The 26,897-nt window shown below is 39.2% G+C and overlaps 1 protein-coding gene across 8 annotated transcripts in view; it reads right to left on the reverse strand.

Moving 5' to 3' along the window:
* Positions 1-10,332: 10,332 nt before the first annotated feature.
* The window catches only part of PRCP (prolylcarboxypeptidase), a 72,963-nt gene continuing 56,398 nt past the window's right edge, over positions 10,333-26,897 (reverse strand). For 6 of the 8 annotated variants that reach the window (XM_067750515.1, XM_067750516.1, XM_067750519.1 and 3 more), the window contains 3 exons: positions 20,835-20,999; positions 19,705-19,892; positions 10,333-11,081 (listed from right to left, as the gene is read on the reverse strand). In XM_067750515.1, the coding sequence (XP_067606616.1) occupies positions 10,865-11,081; positions 19,705-19,892; positions 20,835-20,999 (570 nt within the window). In that variant the 3' untranslated portion in view covers positions 10,333-10,864. The remainder of the gene's footprint in view (positions 11,082-19,704; positions 19,893-20,834; positions 21,000-26,897) is intronic. The other 2 variants (XM_067750522.1, XM_067750520.1) reach the window with 2 other exon arrangements.

Consider the following 26,897-nt stretch of genomic DNA (forward strand, 5'->3'; position numbering starts at 1 on the left):
TACATACTTTTTCCACAAAGGTGCAGTGTGAAAGATCATAATCTGGCCCCAACTTACTCATCCAACCTGCCCACTCCATTATCATCACAAACTGCTTCTAACTCCTCTCTGCACAAATGCTTTTCTAGCCAATGTGCTCTCTTACCTATGATATTCCATCTGCCTTTCTCCTCTATACACCTGGAAAACTTCTAATTCTGTTTTGAAACCCAGCCGTGGTTAACTCCTCAGGGAAGTCTTCCTTGATTTGAGATGCAGCATGGCACAATGAATAAGGGTTTAAACTGTAAAGTCAGACAGATTTGGGACTCTAATTTGGCCCACCACCTATGGTGGTGGAAAACTGACTTAATTGATCTGACCAAGCCTCAGCCTCCTCATCTGTGCAATGGGCATAATAGTTCCTACCTCATAGGGCTACAAGGATTGAATGAGGTAACCTAAGGAAGACATTTGACTCAGCTCCTGGCAAATAATAAGTATTGTATAATATTTAGCTATTATTATTGACTCCAGGTTAAAATTAATCACTTCTGATGCATACTTATCAAGCTGAATTTTACAGGCCTGTCTTCCCTACAAGATTATGACTTCCTTAAAGTTCAGAGACTTATTCATATCTGTATTCCCAGAACTGTGCCCAGCACATAGTAAGTAACGAATAAATGTTTTAAGATAAACTGAATTATACATTTAGAAAAGAAAGGTATTCTTAAAAGAACAAGAATTTAAAATAATACTTTAAATAAAGGTAAAATAAAAGTGTACAACATGTTATCTGATCATGCTCTAGACTGGCTGTGACACTTTCACATTCACGTTCAGGTTTTCACTTTGGTTTTCACAGTGAATTTATGTGGCAGGTATTATTATCCTGAGTTCACAAATGAGAGAAAGGACCTTGATTTTGCTTCAAATTCACAGAGCAATTTGCAGAACCCAAACCTGTATCACTTTTCTCCCCTCTTATGCTTCTCTTGCCCACCCCCACCCCCCAAAAAGGAGCAGCTCAACCACTCTTAAAACTCAGGTGTAAGATTCTAAGCTTCCACAAGTTATCCCTCACCCAGCACCCAATGAAAGCAGGCACAAAGACAGGGCCCTTCTCCGAGATGCCATTCCCGCTGGTTACTGCGGCCCCTACTTCTTCGCACGCTGGAGGAGAAAGCATGCATGGGCTGTACATTTTGCCCTCAGCATTCAGGAGACACTTGGTTTCTGCCAGTGCTTTGAGCTCCTCCAGGCTTTTCCTGTACTTTTGTGCAGCTGAGAAGGTGAAGCATAAGGGTATCAAAAGCTGCAAACAGTCCCTACCTCTGGAGACAGGCATTTACGAGAAGAAAGAACGGACCAATGGCTCCCCAGAGCATTGTTCAGCCACATTAGAGAAAGGATTAAGCAGATACATTCAGCTATTCTAACAGATTTTCTTTAAGCTTTGAATACGCCTCTCACCCTCACTCAGATAATCACATTAGTTTTGTCATTAAAAGCTCCCTTTTGTAGAAAGTACCTAAACCGCTTAAACCACCCAGAGAGGTCGCATACATTATCAAACACCAAGACAAACAAAAGGGATTTTCTGTTCCACATCTCAGTTTTCCTTATTCCTCAAAAAATCTGGGAAATCAAGGTAGAAATTATTTTGCAAATGGATAGTGGCAGGACAGCAATTCTCACTCCTTCCTTCCCCGGGAAGTCCCTTAGCAATCAGAACTGGGAAGACTGAAAAACTTCTGCGCTGGGGCCAGAAAAAAACAAAAGTTTAGCCAGGGATGAAGACAGCAGAGAAAGGAGGGGGGTAGAAAGAGTGTGCTTGCCTCTCTGCCACAGGAAATTGCATTTGGAACCAAGGAATGATAGAAAAGCACAGGATTTGGGATCAGAACATGCCATTTACTAGATCTGTGGTTAGTGGTTGGGGGTGGAAAAGTTTCTTCATTTTTCTTGGCCTTATGGTCCTCCTTTATAACATGGAGGTAGGTAATATCTGCCTTGCCTCCTGCACAGGGATGTTAAGGGGCTCAAAATGAGAAAAAGCAGGCAGCAGAGTTCATGTAAACTATGATACAAGCATTACAGGGGAGGTATCTTTTGGCTTTCTTTTTATAACCCCCATGATGATAGGAGCTATGTCTATCTTTTTCACAATAACATGATGGGTGCCTAACCCTTGGTACATGATGAGTGCTTAAGACTTTTTTTTAAATAGTGCTTTTATTGCCTTTCTCACCAAGCTCCATCCTCCCTGCAAACTTCCATCCTTCAAGTCTCAGTTCAAATGTTACTTCTCCTTTAGAGCCTTCCTCAAACTTTCAGGATGAATTCATCACTTCAGCTTTCATGCTCCCACAGCATTCTGAATGCAACCCAAATTCTTAGCCCAAAGTATTTAATCGTCTGACATTGTGACCGTCTCTCCCCTTTAATAGTGAGCTTCTTGAAAACAATAGGGCTTTGCCTTTGAATTCTTACTACCTAACACTGTACGGCATAGAGTAGCCATTCAATAAACGTTTGAATGAACAAATGATAAATGAACAAACAATCCAAAGAATTGCAGTTATTTGGCCCAGTGAAGAGAAATTCAAGGAGTAACTTAAGAATCAGACTTCAAAATAAAGGTTATTAAATTTTAGAGAAGATAATGTGTCTGTACTACACACTGTGTTATTGTTATTTTTAGAGTTTAAGACTATTGGATGAGCTGAATAAACCATCAGTTTTTCATCTCCTTTGCTGGGTAAAACTTGAGGAAAGGGCCTTAAATTATAATGGAGAAGATTTAGGTTAGACTAGAGTTTCTCAACACCAACATTATTGCCATTTGGGGCCAGACAATTCTTTGTTGTGAGAGGCTGTCCTTTGCACTGCAGGATGTCCACTAAATTAGATGCCAGTACAACCCACCCCCTCACCCCACACACACACACATACACATCGACTTGTGATGACCAATAACATCTCCAGACATTGTCAAATGTCCCTGGGTGGTAAAATTGACACCAGTTGAAAACCACTGGCTTAGACCTAAAGAATAAACTCCTGCAGGTGAGGGTTTTGTGGCATCAGAAAAGAAGACAAAACAGGTAGTGTAACTGACCATGAGTTCCTTAGAGATAAAGCAGAAAATTTACTTTACTGCTTTATATTGTACCTTCCATTCTGAAGGCAGATGATTAACTAAATGAATTGACATCATGATAACACATGAAATGTCCCCTTGTCGACCGTGAGATTTCTGAAACAAGAATAATCTGATAGCCTGTGTCAATGAAAAAGGAGGCCATTTATCAAATCATCTGGCTATTTCCACTGTACTGCACTTATTCAAGGGCATTTACTATACATCCTCAGTGTCATAGCGCCTTACATATCACCTGAGCAAAAAGTTTCACTTGGAGTTTAATATCTTGGAGTTACTGATGGATGGTTTTCTGCACGCCTTTCTTTGGCTCTTTGCATCTAGATTTCAGGGGCTACAAAACAAAGAAAAGCAGTTAAAACCACTCTCCCAAAGCTAAGGAGGAAGTTTGTTAACAGATGCAAACATCACTGCATAGAATCACCTGATTCCCTATCTCTGCTCTGCCTCCACATGGCTGGTGAGCTGCTACTGGTCCCATAGTTCATCTGTGAGCCAAGTAGTGTAATAGTAGATACAAATGTCTGAGTAGATTCAGAAGCAGTTTTTCAAACTACTTCATTTGTTACAAAACATCATTCTTCCCCTTATTCAACTATCTACAATGACATTTAAACTGGCCAACGAACATCTATTCAGAAAAATTTTGACTGAGCGTGTTCCTCCAGACACTGTAAAATCCATGTATTTCTAGATTAAGTCAGATCAGCAAATACACACACACCCCCCAAATATATATACATACCAGTAGTATATTTCATTAGTTCATTACAGTTTAATCATTATACTTTGGTGTTATGACTTTCCTTTATACTGAAAGGTCATATAAGAATGAATACAGTGAAATTTAGCAATATGTATAGAGAAATTGAAAATCTTATTCATTACATTACATTTTTCCACTTTCTGAGGCTCTTTCAGGAAGTTCCTGCCTGGGACTCTCCAGGCTGACTGATCTTAAGTACAGTGTGAACTGTTTGACTTTGTTTTCCTCTTTGTAGATGGCTGATAAAAAGCTTAGAGCCAAATTTTCTTGGCCTCTATCATCAGAAAACATCTAGAATTCCATGGCAGCGTTTCCCAGTGTGTGTTTGGCAGAGCATTAGTTCTTAAATGTTGTTGAAAAAGGGGTTCGAGATCAGTTTGGGAAATGTCACATTCTTGTTGATTTCACAATGAACGTGGCATATCAAAGTTTTGAGAGATTCTGTAGTAAAGATAATCTGTTTAAATTTATTTTAACCATATTCAAACAGTTTGATCATGTACCTCTTTTTTATATAACACCCACTTACATCTGGCCTTACTAGCATTCTGTGGAAACTGTTTTATAAATGCTGCTTTATGATTTGCATTCCTAGATAAATTTTACATCCCTATCCCTTTTAAATCTCTTCTGTCCCACTTATGCTGTGCTTACTGTATATCTTTAGATCACCTGAAATCCTTTCAGAACCAGGTGTGACAAAAATCTTAAAATAAATAATAAATAAACACGTGAGCTGTATGACCTTGGGCAAGTAACTTTCACATTCCAGGCCTGGGTTTCTTATTTATTTATTTATTTTTTAAGAAGATGTTGGGGATAGGAATTTATTAATTTTATTTATTTATTTTTGCTGTGTTGGGTCTTCATTTCTGTGCAAGGGCTTTCTCTAGTTGTGGCAAGCAGGGGCCACTCTTCATTGCGGTGCGCGGGGCCTCTCACTATCGCGGCCTCTCTTGTTGAGGAGCACAGGCTCCAGACGCGCAGGCTCAGCAGTTGTGGATCACAGGCCCAGCCGCTCCACGGCATGTGGGATCCTCCCAGACCAGGACTCGAACCCGTGTCCCCTGCATTAGCAGGCAGATTCTCAACCACTGCGCCACCAGGGAAGCCCGTGGGTTTCTTATTAAAGACGTTAGCCATGTTAAACACACATGTGTTTGATCCCAAGACTGCTTTTCAGCTCTGCAATTTTATGTGTCTCCACTATTAGGCAGCAATATCTGTTAGAACCAGCCCTTTCCTTCACCCCCTTGCATTGAAAAGTGGCTCCAGAGAATCTATCCACTTGAATGGCTATTTCTAGTCAGTGTTCTATTCCCACCTAACATCAAGGCAGAGTTATATTCAGCTCCCTTGATAAAAAGTGCCAGGCTGATGGAGTAGGAGAGGGAGGCTGGGCATGGGCAGTTGAAGTGAGGGAAAATCTGTGGGTCCAAGTTTTAGAGGTATTGAGTACTTGGAGACCTAGGGAAGCCCAGGGTAGGAAGTACTTTCCAAAATCCAGGGGAGCCCAGGACAGGAGGTCATGTGAGCACATCAGAGCTGTGAAAGATGCTTGGCTATAGAGATGAACAGAAAGCTTGGCCTTTCCACCCTGGGAAGTATCCATTCGTATAAATTTACCGAGGGCCTACTGAGACCAGCTGCCCAGCGTCACGCCATTACTAGATGCTGATTACTAGAAGAAGTAAGGCATAGTCCCTGCTCTCAGATAGGTAATCAAGTTGATCTGAGCTTTGAAGTATGCAAAGAAGTTTGCCAGTGAAAACACATTGGAGGGTAGTGATAAGAAGGGAATCAGACAGAGAAGCAGTATTTTATTTTATTTATTTTTTAAAATAAATACATTAATTTTTTATTTTATTTATTTTTGGCTGTGTTGGGTCTTCACTGCTGCGCACAGGCTTTCTCTAGTTGTGGCGAGCGGGGGCTACTCTTCGTTGCGGTGCGTGGGTTTCTCATTGCAAGTGGCTTCTCTTTTTGTGGAGCACGGGCTCTAGGCCTGCGGGCTTCAGCAGCTGTGGCACGTGGGCTTCAGTAGTTGTGGATTGCAGGCTCCAGAGTGCAAGCTCAGTAGTTGTGGCGCACAGGCTTAGTTGCTCCGCGGCATGTGGGATCTTCCCGGACCAGGGCTTGAACCTGTGTCCTCTGCATTGGCAGGCGGATTCTTAACCACTGCGCCACCAGGGAAGCCCAGGAACAGTATTTTAGAATAACAGAAATTTTTGTGTTTGAAGTGCAGGTTGTTAGGAAAGTCAAAGGCAGCAGTAAGAACGGGAAATGAGTGCAGAGAGGTAGATCCCAATTTTAGCAAAGGCTGTACCAGGGATCAAGTGATGGGTTGGCTCAGTGGAGTCAAATGTACTACAGTTGTAGGAGAATTAGGATGTTTGGGGTCTTCTTAAGAATGTATTGTGGTAAGTACAGTATAGTAGCAGCTCCTGAAGTGTATTTCCTGAACACTAGTTCCTTGAGCTCACATCCCATGCTTTGATTACCATCTATTGACCATGGCTCTCCAGCCCAGACCGGGTTACAGATCTTTACATCCAACAGTCCTACCTGACAGCTAGCTCCACTTGGTTATTTCAAAAGTATATAAAACTCAGCATGACAAAACTGAACTCATAATCTTCCTGCCAAACCTGGTCACCCAGTGGGGCTTTCTTTCCAGTTTATGACACCACCATCTATCCAAGCGCACAAGTCAGAAATCATCAACCTTGACATCTCCTGCCCAACTCATATCTCATATAAAACTCATCACCAAATCCCACTGGCATTCCTTACCAAATCTCTCTCAAATTCATCCACTTCTCATTTCCACCTCTACCACCCTAGTCAAAGCTCTCTTTCTCTTACTTGGACAACTGCAACTGTGGCCTCCTATATTACATGCTTACCCCCTCCAATACACTCTACAATTTATAGCCAGAGTGATCTTTTTAATGAAAATCTGTTCATGTCACTCCCCTGAATAAGGACAGTCGACGGTTTTTCATTCCTTATAAAGACTCCTTATCATGGTCTACTTGAATGAGCTTCCTCCCTGCCCAGGTCTCCAGATTCATCTTATGTCACTTTCTCTGTGGTCATGTGGTCATCTGCTGTCCCATACAGAGGCCTTCTTTCAGTTCCTTGAGTATACTACACTCGGGGCTTTTGCGCATGCCGTTTTCTCCACTCCTCTTCTAGCATAGCCCCCATTTACCGTTTAGATAACCTAAAACATCACCTCTCAGAACAGCATTCTCTTGCTCCCACAGACCAGCTCAGACTATTCCCTGCTAAATTTCCTAATAACACCACTCTTCATAACACTTATAATTGTACCCTCTGTCTGTATAATTTGACATTTCGTGCCTTCCTCCCACTGGAATGTAAACCTTATTAGTAGAGACACTGTGTTTGCTTTTTCACCATTGTATCCTCCAGGTTCCAGAACAACATCTTATGCCTTGTAAATGCTCTGTAAGTAAGAGCATTTCTGTAAGCAAAAGTTGTATTCTTTTTTTTTTTTGCGGTAACGCAGGCCTCTCACTGTTGTGGCCTCTCCCATTGCGGAGCACAGGCTCCGGACGCGCAGGCTCAGCGGCCATGGCTCACGGGCCCAGCTGCTCCGCGGCATGTGGGATCTTCCCGGACCGGGGCACGAACCCGTATCCCCTGCATCGGCAGGCGGACTCCCAACCACTGTGCCACCAGGGAAGCCCAAAAGTTGTATTCTTGATCACCATTTCGGAAAGTCACACTGCATATTTACAGTTTTAAAAAAAAACTACTTAACTTTAACCCATCATTTTCCAACCTTGCTTAACTATGGATCTTTCTATTACGTAAGTCATTGGCATTTTGTGACACCTATGTTCCAAGAAACACTGTTTGATAGATATACACTGAATTGCTTGAGATGCTCTTCCTCCACGCTCATCCTAAATAGTGTGTCTCTGAAGCCATGCGTTTATGATTTTATCCCTCCCTAACCATCTGAGAGTTGTGGGCTTGCGAGATGGTGCAGCCTCAGGAGCCTGAGGACACCATTCTGGGAAGTCGTCACAGGCCTTTTGTGAGCAGAGAAGAGGAAACTGATCTGCAGAGATGAAGCAGCCATGGGAAAGGAAGCGTTCGGCAGGGCTCCCCTACTCAAATGGGATCAGGTAGGACAACAGGAGTGAGGAGAACTGAAGGCACATGCCTTGTTTGAGGAAATTCAAATTCAGAATTCTCTTAACTAGTGGTGCTCAAGGTGTGATTCCCCAGCGTCATCTGGAAACTTGTTAAAAATGCAACTTCTCAGGATCCACCCCAAGACATATTATTACAAACTCTGGGATGGGGCTCAACAATCAATGTTTTAACAAGCCCCTCGGGTAATTCTGATGCACATGCACACTTTAGACTGCTAACCAAACTACAAATAAGAGAAGCAAATCGTATGCACTGGTTGACAACTGGTGACCTCTGCTGTAAGCGAGAGAAAGTAGCAGTCTTTGACTTTTAATGACTTTCCAGACCCTAATTCCATTCTTTCACAATTCCTCATTACCCAAGTCCTGTAGCTATTACTACATAGCTTCAATAAATTCCCTCTTTTGCTTAAGCTGGTTTAATGAGGTTTTGTTGCTTGAATTCAAACAAAGATTTAAGCTACACCAATAAAGTGAAAGCAACAAAACAACAACAACAAACAAACTTGGATGCAAAGCTGGGTTCTGCTAAAAATGAGCTGTGAGGCCTTAGACAAGTCCCTTCTCTGTGGGCCACAATGCCATCACCTACGAATGATGTGGTTGGACTGGATGACATCAGAGTTGCCTTCAGAACTCTCTAATATACTAGACTAGACATTGGCTCCTCTGGATAATCTCTTGACTCTACAGATCCCTTAAGAAAGATCTCTAAATTTCTTTAGTTCTGCCCATTGACTCTAGGTAGTTAGAGTAACAAAGACACAGAATAAAAAACACTCCAACTCTCTGTGTCTCTCTTTCCTGGTCTTCAAAAGCATCATCTAATAATTAGATGGATGCTTTAAATAAGGCTTATTTGATGCTTCAATTATTTTTCAATTTAAAATTAAATTTTAGCATATTATAATTAGGCCAACTTTAGTTAAGGTTGCTATCTGTCATGAAATGTACATAGAAAAAACATGTACATAAAAAACAGTCATTTTTTGACAACTTTTCTCTTCACAAAAATGCAACTCATCCAAACAATCAATATTAAATGAAGTGGCAAAGTATTTTAAAGATTTTAAGTAAAAAAGGTTTCAATGAAAATATCCTAAAATCAATATAGCCTAAAATAAATAGTAAGAATATTCTCCATTAAGCCCATAAACCCTGCATTATATAACTTCTTAGTTGACAAAGAATAAAAACTAGTATTGTCTTGACCCTTAAATTCCCACCCCAGCAGACTTTTTCTCTGATGCTGAAATGAAAATAGTGACCAAATGCTTTGATGGACAACTTATCACAATGAGAACTGAAGGCTTCCGAAACCAGACAAAGATTTTTCTGTATCTCCCAGATGCCAGGGAAAGTAAGGGGAATATTTCAGTCTCCCACCCGAGAATGAACATTATATCTGCATTTTATAAAAAAAAATAAGTGCTTTAGAAATACTCAAGCTCAAGATACAGTTTTTAAGAAGCAGAAAATGTTCCCAAGGCAGAGTGAAGAAAAAAAAAAACTGAGAGAAAATAAAAGGAAACAAGGGAAAAGAAATCTTTCAACAGAGTAGAAACTGTTAGTCTCTCTCTCTGTCCCTGAAAGGTTTTGATCCAACCCTATTTGTTATCCTAGAAAAGCTCTTCTGAAGAAAGGTCTCAGTGTAAGAACTGCTTGAAAGAAGCCAACCCCTTGGAAATAGGAATGGCTCAGCCATTTATTAATGTCAAATATGCTGCCTGCATGAATTAGTCAGCTTGTCTTTTGGAAGCCATACAGAAAAGTTCTTGTGCACCTGCCTCTTAGTGTCCTGACACTTCTGGCTTTAATGACAGCATAACAATCACCAGAAAATAAAATTAAAAAACCAAAATGCTGAACATAATTATATTTTGCCTTCTGAATAGCTGATTCATCAGTTTTTAAAGGCTTCTTACTGAAGTATCATCAGTAACCACAGAATATAACCTGCTCAGATGTAAAAAGAAAAGGAAAACAGAGTCATTTTCCTAAACTGGCAAAACCTGACCAAACTACCACAAAACTGACCTCAGAAACAAAGAGAAATGGAGCAGAAAAAGGCCAGATTTCTTACTGGCAGTACCATGGTGGCAAATATCCCAGAACTAAGAAAAGCTGCCAAATAGAAGAGAGAAAATTAAAGGACTTTACAAAAACAGCCAAGCCCAGCGCACACAGCATTCCCAACAGCTGGAGTGAGCTTCAGAAGCAACACACAGGTATAAGGTCCAGCCCTATTCTTTATTTACAGCACAGTTCAAAGTCATTAAATCAAGCACAAAAGAAATGGTTCCCATTTCCTGGTTTGGCACTGGATATCCTTCCTACCAGCTGCAATTACATCATTTTTATCCATCTTCTGCTTTTCCTTTTGGGAAAGTAGAAGAGGGGCTAGTGACAAATGGGCCAAAGAGACTTCAACTTCGAAACCAATAAATCCCTGCTTTCAGAGAAACCAAGGAAGTGACTCCCCCCTCTTGTGAAAGGCAGTCAATACTCTGCTCTAGTTATCAAGGCCACTGATGGTGTGGGAAAGCTGTCATGAAGAAATTCTTCCTGGAGGTGGCACAAAGATGGCAAGGACTCAGGTCATTGGATGGCTGCTATCACCACCATCACGTTCTCTTCTGTCTCAACCTTCACCACACCAAATCTAATAAACAAGGGAAAGTAATTATGTACAGAAAACCAAAGTGAATGGAAGTGTGGGTGGAATGAACTTAAAAGAAGAAACTGAAAATGATCTAACGTTACTCAGTGCATCTTTCCCAGACTTGCATAGAAATCTTTGATCCACTGCTTCATGTGTCTCACTTCCAAGGAGCGGGCTAATAGCACAGTGACGGGATCAAAGGCATTGTTGGCTCGGAGATCTAGATGATGCGCTCCCTCTGGGATGACGATCGCAAGTAAGGTGTCTGTAATATCCTTAGTTACTCCACCTCCTGACCACGGGTCTATTTCACCATTGCTAAGTGAGGGAAAGAAAAAGAAAACAGATTATTAGTTTTTTATATCTACACAAATATAAGATAGGAGAAACCTACTATAGGCATAACACCTAAAATTATAAGCTTATAACCTGGGGGATTTGATCTGAGGATTTAATCTGTCATATAGAAAGGTGCTTTATCCTGGAGTTTGACAATATTTCTGCAAGCAGGTACAGAAATAGGACCAGAGAAGACTGAAGGTGATACCCCATGAATCAACCTAGATTGTACTGGGACTTGGAATTTAGAAGACTGAATTCCAATCCTGGCTTCATCACTCAAAAGCTGTATGACCTTACACAAGTTACCTGACTCAGTCTCCTTATCTGTAAAGTAGAGTTAACAAGGCCTACCTCATAAGGTTGCTTCAAGGGTTAAATCAGATGCTACATGTGGATATGTTTAATAAATGTCAGGCACATAGGAGTCTTTCAATTAAAGCCAGTCTCCTTCTTTCCTAAGACCCAAATACCAAAGTGATAAAGAAAAATTTCCATATTTAAAAATGTTAATTATCTCTTGGCTCTTTAAGAAAACAAACCATTTTTTTAAAAAAATGTCCCTCTTAGTATAGTACTTTGGGAAATAGGGCGGTAGGACTGAAAAAACTGCTCTGAATCTAGAATCAGAACTTTTGGGCATTACTCAAGATACTCATTTTACATTAGCTTTAAAATTAAGGAAATGCTATTAGGTTATTAGTCCTGGCTGGTTCACACAACACATTTCAGAATGATGTAAACAGGATCAGTTATTGAAACAGGATATTTAGTTTAGCTGAAAAAAAGCCAATACAAACACAGACAGCATCCTTAATAATATTTGTTAACAGCTTTGTTGAGCTATAATTCATCTCCCACAAAAGGGACACTTATATCGTACAAATTCAATGTTTTTTAGTGTATTCAGAGATGTGCAACCATCATCACGATCAATTTTAGAACATTTTCATCACCCCCAAGAGAAACCTATACTCACTGGCAGTCAAATCCCCATTCCCCTCTACTACTTCCCCTCACTCTCAGCCCCAGGCAACCACTAATCTACTTTCTATCTCTATAGATTTGCCTATTTTGGACATCTCATATAAATGGAATTATATAATGGGTGTTTTCTGTGATTGGCTTCTTTCACTTTGACATATTTTCGTTTCATCCATGTTGTAGCACGTAACAGTACATTTTTCCTTTTTATTGCCAAAAATATTCTATTGTATATGGATATGCCACATTTATTTATCCATTCATCAGATGCACATTTGTGTTGTTTCCACTTTTTGGCTATTATGAATATTACTCCTATGAACATTTGTGTACAAGTTTTCACATGGATGAATATTTTCATTTCTTTTGGGTATATAACTAGGAACGGAATTTCTGGGATATATAATGACTTAACCTTTTGATGAACTGCCAAACTGTTTCCCAAAGTGACTGCACTATTTTATACTCCCACAAACTACATCTGAGGGTTCTAAATTCTCTGTATCCTCACCAACATTTATTATGTGTCTTTTTGATTATAGTCATCCTATTTGGGTGTGAAATGGAATCTCATTGTGGTCTTGATTTGCATTTCCCAAATGACTGATGGTATTGAGAATTTTTTTCATGTGCTGACTGGTCTTTTGTATATCTTTTTTGAAAAAAATGTCTACTCAGATCCTTGCTCAGTTTTAAATTGAATTATCAATTAAATCATTTGATCCATCTTGAGTTAATTTTTTTGTATAGTATGAAATAGGGATCCAGCTTTATTCTTTTGCCTGTGAATATCCAGTTTTCCCAGCATCATTTCTTAAAAAAAACTATTCTTTCCTCAATGAATTGTCTTAGCATTCTTGTCAAAAATCAATTAACCACACAGATAAGGGCTGACTTCTAGACTGCCAATTCTCTTCCACTGATCTATATGTCTATGTTTATGCCAGTATCACACTGTATTGATTACGGTAGCTTTATACAAAGTTTGAAATCCGGAAGTATGAGTTCTTCAAATTTGTTCTTCCTTTTCAAGATTGATTTAGCTATTCTGGGTCCCTTGCATTTTTAGATGAATTTTAAGATCAGTTTGTCAATTTCTGACTGGTTTAAGGTTTACAAAGCCTTTCATATTTGACCTCACATTATATCAACCATGTGAGGTAGGTTTAATTACAACTCTTAGAGATGAGAAAACTAATGCCTAGTGAAGTTAGACGGCTTACTCAAATCAAGCCTCTGAGATACAAACTCAGATCTTGTAAGCCTATTCCAACGCTCATTTTCTACTACACATTGCATTTCATGGACACATGATTGCTGTTGGAAATCAACAGCACATACCATCTTGGCTTGTGTGGTGCAGAGTAAGAAGAGCACAAACTTCGGGATCAGACACACCTGGGTTCCAGTCCCAGGTCTGCGTCTCATTTTACTAATCTCATGGAAGCTTAGATTCCTCAGGATATAACAGGGGCTGAAACAGCTGGATTTAAGTACCTGGCCCATGGTAGGTATTAGGTCACTTTTCCCTGTACAGCACCTCTTGGTATGTCTACCTATAAATCACTTGAAATCACTTACAGAACATTTTAATGTGTTCTGACATTTGTTTAATGCACATTCTATTTTGCTGATATTGTTACAAAGCCTGAAATAACAAATCTTCAAGGTCATATTATCAGACATATGAAATTATTTCCATAATTTGCATAATCATTTAAGAAAAACCCTATCATCTATAAGTACGATCTATACACAAATGACTATCAAATAATATCTTTAGCCAGGACCTTTCCCCTAAACTTCAGGACCAATATTCAATTATATACTTGACATTTTTACATGGCAGTCTAACGAGACATCTCAAGCTTTCAGGTCCAAAACAGAGCTCTTTATACTCTCCAACTCCCAACCAGCCCTGCCACTATCTTCCCAATCTCTGTCAATGGCAACCTTATCTTTCCAGTTGCTGGGCCAAAAACTTGTTACTTTTTAATCTCTCTTTCATATCTAATCTGTCGACAAATCTTGTCAGCTATAAATTCAAACATACCCAGAATTTGAACTCTTCTCACCACCCCACTGCCACTGCTCTGGTCTAAGTCACCGTTATCTCTAGCCTGAAGAGCTTTTTTTTTTTTTTTTTTTTTTTTTTCAGTACGCGGACCTCTCACTGTTGTGGCCTCTCCCTTTGCGGAGCACAGGCTCCGGATGCGCAGGCTCAGCAGCCATGGCTCACGGGCCTAGTCGCTCCGCGGCATGTGGGATCTTCCCAGACCGGGGCACAAACCCGTGTCCCCTGCATCAGCAGGCGGACTCTCAACCACTGCGCCACCAGGGAAACCCAGCTGAAGAGCCTTTTAACTGATCTTCCTGCTTCTACTCTTGTCTCCCTGCGATCTAATATCAATACAGCAGCCAATTTGATGCTGTTAAAATCTGAATCAGATTCTGTCACTCCGCTGCTTAAAACACTCCAAGTTTTCCCATTTCCTTCAGAGTAAAAACCAAACATGCAGGACCTACAAGTCTCTAAATGATCTGGGCCCTTCCTGCCTCTCTGATTTCATCTCCTGCTACTCTCTCCCTCCTTAACTCCACTCCAGCCACACTGACCTTCTCACAACTGACCTTCTCCTCCTACCTGGAGGAGAACATGCTGTGGGACATTTACCTCTCAAGGCCTTTGCCTCTGCTTACCTCTCTGCTTGGAGTATTCTTAGCCCACCGAACTCGTGGCTAGCTAGCTCCTTCCTCCACATCACTATTCAAAAGTCACCCCTGGGCTTCCCTGGTGGCGCAGTGGTTGGGAGTCCGCCTGCCGATGCAGGGGACACGGGTTCATGCCCCAGTCCGGGAGGATCCCACATGCCGCGGAGCTGCTGGGCCCATGAGCCATGGCTGCTGGGCCTGCGCGTCCGGAGCCTGTGCTCCGCAACGGGAGAGGCCACGGCAGTGAGAGGCCCGCATACCACAAAAAAAACACAAAAAACAAAAAAACAAAAACAAAAGTCACCCCTTGGTGAGGTCTTCCTTAGTCACCTCATCTAAAACTTCAAACTTCTCCCCACCCCCACCAAGATTTCATAACCCTCTTCCCCTTATTTTTTTTTTCCCTTAGCACTTATCTCCTTCTAACATGCTTATAAGTGCTATCTTGTTCATTATCCATCTCTCAAACTAGAACTCCCCAAGGGCAGGGCTTTTTGTCTGTTTTATTACTGTATCTTCAGCACCTGGCACACAGTAGGAGCCATACAAATATTTATCAAATGAATGAAAAAAGAATGTATGTAGTTATTTGTGGCCTTACATCAGATGCCCTACACAAAAGAGATCTATAAATACATGCATGCAAGTTTAGGAACATGTAAATCACTTCAGTACTTTTTACATGGGAAAGCAGAGTTCACCTAAGTGATTCATATAAATATAGAGAGACTGACCTTCAGTTATGTGTAATACTGGCAAGAAACAATGAACTAAGTCAGCAGACCTAAGTTTTATACCCTATTAAGCCACATGACTTTGGGTAAGTCACCTGACCCCTCTGAACCTCAATTCTCATGTGTATTACCAAAAAAAATTTTTTGAAAGATAAAGCCCCTCACTCACAGAGATATTGTGAGGCCCAAGTTGAATAATATATGTGGAAATCAGGTATAAACTATAAAACACATGAATGTGCAGCATTATTAGAGTTATTATCATATTCTGTAAGCATAAGAAGTGTTAATACTTCTGAGAGGTAAATGAATAATGAAAAGGGATGCAATAGCATTTCTCACAGAAATTTGGTCAGAAAACTAATGCAATCAATTTTCTAGGTAAACGTACAAATTAAAAAAGAAATATGCATTTAGGTACGTTAAATACATGTGTATTTGAAATACAAGTTTAAAACCCCTGTTCTACCCTCACCACACTTTTAACCACATTTTTCTTCTTAAAAAAATTAATTCAATTGCAACTTAACAACATCATTCTTGGGGGAAAAAAATCACTCCAAAAATGTACTTTTTTTGGCGGGTTTTGTTAAAAACAAGAGGAAAAACTCACATGCAAAATAGGAGCCTTAGTTTTCAACTATGAGATAAATTTTTAAAGTAAACTACACAAGGGGTTGGATTCTCTTAAGTGAACAAATGGCCTTTATCATTATTGCAATTTGACAGGACCAACCCAGATAGGAAACTCTCCATTATTTGCAAAACAAAAAAGCTATCCCAACAGCCACATAATAAGCAAACTGCATTTGATTTAAAAGGTCATCTGAATCAGCCTAGTGGCTTAGCAACAGTGTTTGGAGTTGCTGAGAGACCTAAGATGCACATGGACTTGAATTTCTTGGTTCTAGACATATGAAAGCTAAACCAGTCACTGGGAAATTTACAGGAGAAAAAATACTGGCTTTCATGAGAGAATCTAGATGCCTGGATAAAATTCCCAACAGTGAGCCTCACTTAATTGCTGGCAACAATTAATTTGCCTGAGAAATGATGTTAAAGTAACCAGCTTCTCAGAGACTTGTTTTTGATTTATATTTAAATAACTGAAAATGACCATTTGTAAGATAATTTCTTACCAACTGGAGTTGGGGAAAAAAATAAATCCTTCCAACAAAACCACTGTGGAATAAGAAAATTGCTGAAATGGAACTATTAATAGCTACTATTAAATCCTCATTCATTCAACACATTTACTGAGTGCCTACTATGTGTCAGGTACTGACTGGGTACAGGTGACTTAACCATGAACAGACAAAACCTCTGCCCTCACAGTGCTCACTTCTATGATAATCTATCTACTCCTCGAAGTAACTCTGGCAGGTAGTCATTATTTCTAACTCATAAAAATTGGCAATTTGCCTGAGGCCACGCAGCTAATTCAGGGTAGAAGGAGAATGGCACCCAGGTCTCCCTGACTTCAAAGCCCAAGCTCTTAACTGGCAAATCTCTAATCCAACCATTAAAAACAGACTGAATTTTCTAACCAGAAAAGCAGTCACAGTTGGATTTGTGTGAGGTGACTTGAGAGAAGCATGAACATAAAATACACTTTCCACATGGTTCCTTGGACATTTTCTTACTCATCAACCAGTAATGTTTTCTAGCTGATGGCCACTAAGTAGACAGAACAGACACACCTAAAGCTGCTCTTTTACTTTCAGAATATGCTTTCTTCAGAAAAGCAGTAGAATTTTGAATTTTTAAATAACTTAAGTTTTACATTGAATTCTTCACACCTAGCAGCATATGGGAAAAGATTTCTTTTTAAAAGTAGTCTTGCCACTGCACAAAGATAAACCAGCATTTTCATATAGTTCTGCCTTTAAACTTTCACATGCCTCTGAAGCCTTTCTGAGCTTTATATCATTCCTCATCCTTATCAAACATATTAGGCATTCACTCTGTGCCAGTCACTGTAGCAGGTGCTAAAGGCACAGAGATGATTAAGACAAAGTCTCTGTCTTTGAGAAGTTTACAGTCTCATGGGGCAGATAGAAACACGAACAGATAATTTCCACACAGGGCGCTAAGGGATAGTCACAGGCCTTAGCGGAGCTAAGTGTGTGGGGGAAACCTAACCTCCCTGGAGGTGTCAGGGAAGGTTTCTTGGAGGATGCCCGAACCTTAGGAAAAAGAAAAAAGGGGAAGGAAAGGACATTCAGGGACAGATAAGTCCCCTGTTGGCTAGAAGGTAAAGTACAGGCTGAGAGTATACTTCCATTTATTCATTCAACGTACATTTTTTGAGCATATATATTTGCTAGGTCTGGGCCAAGTACTTCACTAGGTTAAATTTTTTAAGCATCACAACAACTCTGTGGGTGATTTTACAGAAGAGAAAACTGAGGGTCAAAGAGCTTAAGTAATTTAAGACAGCTCATTCTGCCTTTGCACAACTCTGTTAGGAAGTCCTTTCTTACACTGAGCTAGAAGTTTTTAACACTGAGCCATAATTTCCACCTACTGGCTTCAGTTCTACTCCTCAACCTTTTTTCACAAAATCTATCCTTTCCACCGATGATGATGATGATGATGATGATGATGATTGTTATTTTGATACCCTTTGTTTCCCTTTGAGGAAAACAGTATAAAAGGACAAATGGATCACTAAAATACTCATCTGTAATGGATGAATCCAATAAAAAAGGATAATGTATTTGACGAAAACTCAGATATTAAAACCTTTATATAAGGATTTAAAGACTCCACTTTACAATTCAACTTGAACTTCAGCTTTGAGCTTACAGCATCAGCACGCTAGAGAAATCCATACAAATACTACTTGGAGGTAAGGTCCTAAAGAAAAACAAGAACATGACAAAGTACTTCCTCCTCTGAGGCAACAAAGATGACCTTGGACACCCAAGGCTTATACGTAAGCCTTTTTCAGTCCTCTCAGTCCTTTCATGTTTTCCTGATTTCAAACATCCTAACTTGGCAGTTTCCTTAAATACCTTAAATATACTTATTTGCTCAACTGTCACTTCATAAGGTTGAGATGAAAAGTATAGTTTTGCAGACTCCTATTGAGGACAAGGAAAACAATTTCAGGAAATTAAAAAGAATCTTTAAGTTTTCCATACAGTGGGGGCAGGTACCCTACTGAGTGAGAAAATAGCATGAACCCAATAAGACAGAGGCTCTTTTGCAAAATGGGCAGTGCCACTGGCCTAAACCCAGAGAGTGATCCTTCAGTCAAAACAGCATTCCTCACTCCTAAAAGCTATTGGCCATGTCTAGAAGGTCAAATGTAACTCTGTTTAGAAGAGTTTGTAAAAGAATGACATTTACAATTTAAACAATAGGTCCCGTTTAAGGGATATGTACAGGTATCTCTCTACTATCTCCATATAGATTTGGGGAAATTTTTAATTAAATGGTTGCTATTTTAATAACTAACAACCTAATATTAAAGCCAAAACATGGAAATTTTGAAGTTGCAATCAGACACATAGAGTCTACTCAATTAACTCCAATGTGAACCAATACCAAATATGACACTACTAGTGCAGCAGTGTAACAGAAGAACAAACACGGGTTTTGTAGTCAGACACACCAAGGTTGCAAACTGACTTTATCACTTGGTAACTAAAACAAAGCTGGATGAGTTTTGGCAAGTGACTGCTCACAGTGACCTTCACTTTTCTCCTCAGTAAAAAAGGGACTATAAAAACTGCTTCCAAGGGTTGTTGTGAGAATTGAATTAAGTAATTTATTTAAAGTGCCTCATACAGTGCCTGGGACAGAACAGAGTGGGCACTTCAAAAGTGTTTGTTAAATATATATTAAAATTTTTTATTATCATTGATAACAATAGTAACACAAATTGAGAACAACAGATGATGCTTCACTTTGTGTTGGAGAGTATTTTTTTAATATTTTAACTTTGCTGCTGTTGTTTTTAAGCCTTTAAGCATACTGGTAATAGAGCAAAAATTCATATCACCTCTCAGCATCCTCTGTCTTTCAAGAAGTAGAAAAACATTATGGATACCACTGCTGTATTCTATATTGTTGTAACTGTGCAGCATTTTCCTGGTTCTCTTTTCTCAGCTATTCTAAAAATGTCTCCGTCAACCAAAGTTTTCTTTGGATCAGCAAAAATTCACCTGAAAATGATGTTCGTGTGTGAACTGATGTTTTTGCCTCCATACATAGTAGGGATCCAAGAGGGCCTTGGTTTCACACCCCACTGTTTAAAACAGTCATCAGAAAATTCCTTAAAGTTCCACGAGTGAGGTTCGAACATGTCATCAATACCATTAGAACAGAAGGGCATGACCATTTCTGTGCAGGTCTGAAAAAGCAAACCAGGAGAGATTCCAGTGAGAAGATGAGGCATAAAATGTTAAAGAAATTGACCAAGATCATACAGCCTGTAAGCAGTAAAGCCAGGGTTTGAAGGGAGTCTGGCTTCAGAGCCCCTGTTCTTTATGCCATACCACCTCTCATTATTCCTGGAAAGGCTCAGCTGAGAAGTCACAGAAGTTGGGGCTATACATTCCTTCTTTGCAAACTGCTTCATTTCACATCTATTATCACATTTAATCCTCAAAACAACTCTGGAGGAAAGTATTACTATTATTATTACTAGTCTCATTGTACAGATGAAGGAATGAATGGAGGCTCAGACAGAATCAAGTTAGACTCCCCCTTCTTTTCTATGTCCATAAAATGCTACCTTTATGAGACTTACCAAGATCTATTGTAACCATTAGTTTAGTTACCTATCATTTCCACCAAGCTATATTTGATGATTAGATCGTATCTCATTTACCTTTGTGTCTCTGGAGCCTAGAAAAGTGCCTGACTTGTGGTAAGTACTCAGAATATATTCTGTGATGATTAAATACCAAACTGAACTAGTATATATAGTATATATAAGACAGATAAACAACGAGGTCCTACTCTATAGCACAGGGAACTATATTCAATATCCTGTGACAAACCATAATGGGAAAGAATATGAAAAAGAATATATATATGTATAACTGAGTCAATTTGCTGTACAGCAGAAATTAACACAACATTGTAAATCAACTTTACTTCAGTAAAATAAAAAAAAAAATGGAATTGGTATTTAATGAATGTATGAATGAGGAAACTTATCCACAGTCTCAAAGTATAAGGTAATAGAACTCAGATTTGGATCCAGGTGATAAAATCTTGCAAATTCTCTGTTATAGCACAACCATATCAGTGAAAAGTAAGTTCTGCTTGGGGAAATATACACACTTACCTGATAGCTCCAACCCAGGGCTCCCAGACTGCTGGTTGCTGTCTCTGATATATTCAGGCATCTCGCCTGGCCCGAATAATTGTAATATACATTCAGAGCTTGGAAAATATTCTGCAGCAGCCATGTATCAGATACATTGGGATTTTTCAAATACTGGCACACTACCTGTCATTTTAGAGAGATAAAAGGGAGAAGAGTCGAATAAAAATATAAAATTACAGTTTAATAAAACAAAGAAGAAATATGAGTTTGATTTGATCATAAAACAATCTTAAGCATCTAACGGCATTGCCTGACAATTTCTATCTATTGCATATAACCACCTTCATAAATGAATAAACCTTTCAAATTACTCCCCAAACTACAGAAATAAACCAAAGTCATTTGCATGGTATGCAAAGTCCTCCCCACTTACCACTCTAGGTTTATCTTCTGCAGCCTTTGCTCCAGCCTAGCAAAACCATTCCCACCACACCAACTTCTTTCCCTCCTCACTGCCTTCGCTCACACTGAAATGCCCTTTTCCCACTCCATTATTGCCTGGCAAACACCAACTCATCTTCTTCAACGCAGCTCAAGTGTCACCTCCTCTATGAGGCCATTGTTGCCTATGCCCTCAAGTCAGGGAGAACTAAATCACTCCCTTCTTTGTGCCTCCTCATCCTGTGCTTATTTCTATCAGAGCTGGTACCGCACTCATTTGATTCCAGAATGTCTCCCATGGTACTTAGCAAGGCATCTGGCAGCTAAATGTTTGCTGAATGAATGACTATATTTTTATGAAAATGCAAAATTTATGAAATTTCTTTTGGAAAAACTACACCAAGCTCCTACATCTGTAACATTATAAGAAGCATATCAGGCAGCTCCCCAGTTCAAAATACTCCTAACACTCGACTATAATCAGAGCTAAAAGTCACAGGTAATACTTGGGGTTGGGAGCGAAGGCAGGACTGACTAGTCAGGGACATGGGGAAATTTCAAGGTTATGAAAATATTTCTTATCTTCATAGGGGTCTGGACTATACAACAAACAACACACAATTTGTATGTAAATTTTACCTCAAAAAATTTATAAACAAATATTGAACTCTAGATAGTGATGTTAAAGCTGAAGTATACAGTCTATATTTCATTTATTTCTGCTCTAATCTTTATTTCTTTCCTTCTACTGACTTGGAGCTTCACTTGTTCTTTTTCTAGTTCCTTGAGGTGTACATTTAGATTGTTTATTAGAGACTTTTCTTGAGGTAGGCATTTATCACTATGAACTTCCCTCCCAGAAGTGTTTTTGCTGCATCCCATAAATTTTGGTATGTTACATTTCCATTTTCATTTGTCTCAAGGTAGTTTTTAAATTTCTCTTTTAATTTCTTCTTTGACCCATTGGTTGTTCAATAGCATGTTGCTTTATCTCCAAATATTTGTGAATTTTCCAGTTTCCTTTGTGTAATTTATTTCTAGATTCATATCACTGTGGTTGGAAATGATGCTTCATATGATTTCAATCCTCTTAAATTTACTAAGACTTGTTTGTGGCCTAACATTTCATCTATCTTAGAAAATGTTCTATGTGTACTTGAGAAGAATGTATATTCTGTTGCTCTGAGACAGAATGTTCTATAAATATCTGTTAAGTCCATCTAGTCTAATGTGCTGTTTAAAATCAATGTTTCCTTATTGATTTTCTGCCTGGATAATCTATCTATTGATGTTAGTGGGGTATTAAGGTCCCCTACTGTTCAGGTACTGCTGTCTATTTCTCCCTTTAGGTCTGTTAATATCTGCTTTACATATTTAGGTTCTCCTATGTTGGGCACAAAAATATTTACAAATGTTATATATTCTTGTTGAATTGACTCCCTTATCATTATGTAACACACTGTTTTGTATATCATTATAGTCTTTATTTTAAAGTCTATTTTGTCTAATATAAGTATAGCTACCCCAGCTTTCTTTTGGTTTCCATTTGCATGGAATATCATTTTCCATCCCTTCACTTTCAGTCTGTTCGTGTCCTTACATCTAAAGTGAGTCTCTTATAGGCAACATATTGATGGGTCTTGGTTTTTTATTCATTCAACCACTCTATGTCTGTTGATTAGAGAATTCGGTCCATTTACATTTAAAGTAATTATTAATATATATGTGCTTATTGCCATTTTGTTCATTGTTTTCTGGCTGTTTATGTAGCTCCTCTAGCTCCTTTCTTTCTTTGTCTCTTCCTCTGTGGCTTGATGACTTTCTTTAGTGGTATGTTTATATTCCTCTCTCTTTATCTTTTGTATATTTACTATAAGTTTTTGTTTTCTGGTTACCATGAGGCTTACATATAACAATTTATATCGATAAAAGTCTATTTTAAGTTGATAACAACTTAAGTTTGATCCCACTGAAAAGCTCAACATTATTACTCCCCCATTTTATAATTCTGAAGTCACATTCTACATCTTTTTCTTTTGTATATCCTTAACAAGTTACTGTAATCGTAGTTATTTTTACTACCTTTGATTTTTTTGGCCTTCATACTAGTTTTGTAAGTAATTAATCCACTACCTTTACTATATATTTGCCTTTCCAGTGAGATTTATTCTTTCATATGAGTTCTTGTTACTACTTAGTGCCCTTTCTTTTCAGTTTAAAGAAGTACCTTTTAACATTTCTTGTAAGGCTGGTTTAATGATGATGAACTCCTTTAGCTTTTGCTTGTCTGGTAAACTCTATCTCTCCTTCACTTCTGAATGATAACTGCCAGGTAGAGTATTCTTAGTTGAAAGGTTTTTTCTTTCAGCACCTTATATAGTGTGTCTTTCCCTTCTGGCCTGCAAAGTTTCTGCTAAAAAATCTGCTCATAGTCTTATGGGAGCTCCCTTGCCTGTAACAAATTGCTTTTTCTTGTTGTTTTTTAATATTTTCTCCTTGTATTTAACTTTTGACATTTTAATTATAATGTGTCTTGGTATGGGTCTGTTTGGATTCCTCTTATTTGGAACACTCTGGGATTCCTGGATCTGGAAGATTAGGGAAGCTTTCACCTATTATTTCTTCAAATAAGATTTCTGCCCCTTTCTCTCTCTCTCTTCTCCTTCTGGGAACCCTATGATGTGAACGTTAGACCACCTGATGTAAATGTTAGTCTATAAGTCCCTTAAGCTATTTTCACTTTTTTTCATTCTGCTGCTCTGACTGGGTAAGTCCTACTGCCCTGTCTTTGTGTTGACTGATCCTGTCTTCTGTTTCATCTAATCTGCTGTTGAACCCCTCCAGTGTAATTTTTTTCAGTTATTGTATTCTTCAGCTTTGTGACTTCTATGCAGTACTTTTTTTAGATATTCCATCTCTTTGCTGAAATTCTGTGTTCATGCATTCTTGCTCCCCAGTTCAGTGAGCATCTTTATGACCATTACTTTGAACTCTTTATCAGGTAAATTAATATCTCTCTCATTAAGATTTTTTTCTGAGGTTTTATCTTGTTCTTTCATTTGGAACATATTCCTCTATTTCTTCATTTTGTTTGACTCTCTGTGTTAGTTTCTATATAATAGAAAAAACCACCTCTCCCAGTCATGAAGGAGTGGCCTCGTGTAGGAGATGACCCTTGTTGTTCAACCCTGCCTTAGCTCTTGGGTGTCTTTCAAACCTTTGTGCTTATCCAAGCAGCCTATTATATTTTTAATAACTCCAAGTAGTTGAGGACATGCCAAAACCTGTCAGCATCCCAAAAGGGAGGATCTTAGCCCTTTCATTCAGGATGACTAGAAGCCAGACCCTCAAGCACTAGCTTTTAAAAGTATGCAAATATATACAGTGCTGTGGGACTGCAAGCATAAGCCCTGTTGGCCACCAGAGTCAGGTGATCTGGAAGTGTCCACTGGGCAGTCACAAAAAACAGGGCTCCAGATGAGTGTATAAGCTCTTTTCTAGGTGATATCAGCAAGCTGAAGCAAGGCAGAGGGAAAGCACCAAGATGACATCCATGGCCTACATCCCTTAAGAGCAGCTTTGCAGGCCACTAAATACGTGTTAAACCTGAAGCCTGCCCCTCAGGCAGAAGCTCCAAACAAGCAAAGAAGTCTCCTTCACAAAAAGACTAGGGGGTGTACCTCAGTCTGCTGTCTATGCAGTGCCCTGAGGGTGGCAGCCTGACAAGAACCAGAGCTCCAATAGCACAGTCCCATGGGACTCAGGAATGTAAGACCCAACCCCCCAGCCACCAGAGCCAGGTGATCAAGGGGTGTCCCCTGGGTGGGAGCCACAAAAACTGGGGTGCCAGACATAAAAGCCAGGGCACCAGACACATGTAAAGCTCCCCTCCAGGAAACACTGCAGTCTGGAGCATGGCAATAGAAAAAAAATTAATAAAACTAAGACCTGGATTTTGAAAAATAAAATTAGCAAATCTTTAGCCAGAGTGACCAAGAAAAAGAGAGAGAACTCAAACAAATAAAATCAGAAATGAAAGAGGAGATACTACAGATACTACAGATCCTATGTATTTCTGATACCACAGAAATACAAAGGATCATAACAGAGTACTATAAACAATTATATGTCATCAAATTCAACAACCTAGAAGAAATGCATAAATTCCTAGAAACATGCAGCCTATCATGACTGAATCATGGGGGACTTCCCTGACAGTCCAGGGGTTAAGACTCCACACTTCCACTGCAGAGGATACAGGTTCAATCCCTGGTTGGGGAATTAAGATCTCACATGCTGTGCAGTACAGCCAAAAAAAAAGACTGAATCATGATGAAACAGAAAATCCAAACAGGCTGAATACTAGTAAGGAGATTGAATCAGTAAACAAAAACCTTCAAAAAAACAAGAGTCTAGGACCTGATGGTTTCACAGGTGAATTCTACCAACATTCAAGGAAGAATTAATATCAATCCTTCCTAAACTCTTCCAAAAAAATAGAAAAGGAGGGAACACTTCCAAGTTCATTTTACAAGGCCAGAATTACCCTGATACCAAAACTACATAAGAATGCCACAAGAAAAGAAAATTACAGGCCAATATCCCTGATGACCATAGATGCAAAAATCCTCAACAAAATATTAGCAAACCGAATTCAATGATACACTAAAAGGATCATATACCGTGATCAAGTAGGATTTATCCAGGGAAGCAGGGATGGTTCAACATCAATAAATCAGTCAATGTGAACCACCATATTAACAAAATAAAGGATAAAAATTAAATGATCATCTTAATAGATGCAAAAGAAGTATTTGACAAAATTCAACATCTATTTATGATTAAAAATAAAAACTCTCAACAAACTGGGTATAGAGGGGACATACTTCAACATAATAAAGGTTGTATATGACAAGCCCAGAGCAAACATCATACTCACAGTGAAAAGCTGAAAGCTTTTACTCTAAGATCAGGAACAAGACAAGGATGCCCACTCTCACCACTTTTATTCAACATACTATTGGAAGTCCTAGCCAGAGCAATTAGGTAAGAAAAAGAAATAAAAGGCATCTAAATCTGAAAGGAGTAAGTAAAACTACCTCTATTTGCAGATGACATGATATTATATATAAAAAACCATAAAGGCTCCATCAAAAAACTGTTAGAGGAAATTCCCTGGCAGTCCAGTGGTTAGGACTCCACACTTGCACTGCAGGAGGCATGGGTTCGATCCCTGGTCAGGGAAGTAAGATCCCACAAGCCGTGTGGTGTGGCCAAAAAAAAAACTGTTAGAAAAATTAATGAATTTATTAAGAAAAATCAATGAATTCAGTAAACTTGCAAGAAACAAAACCAACATACAAAAATCTTCTGTGTTTCTATATACTAATAATGAACTATCAGAAAGAGAAATTAAGAAAACAATCCCATTTACAATTACATCAAAAAGAATAAAATAGGGCTTCCCTGGTGGCGCAGTGGTTGGGAGTCCGCCTGCCGATGCAGGGGACAGGGGTTCGTGCCCCGGTCCAGGAGGATCCCACGTGCCGTGAAGCGGCTGGGCCTGTGAGCCATGGCCGCTGAGCCTGCGCGTCCAGAGCCTGTGCTCCACAGCGGGAGAGGCCACAGCAGTGAGAAGCC

Source organism: Pseudorca crassidens, chromosome 9 (genome assembly GCF_039906515.1).
Source record: "Pseudorca crassidens isolate mPseCra1 chromosome 9, mPseCra1.hap1, whole genome shotgun sequence".
In the NCBI taxonomy this organism is placed as follows: Eukaryota; Metazoa; Chordata; class Mammalia; order Artiodactyla; family Delphinidae; genus Pseudorca; species Pseudorca crassidens.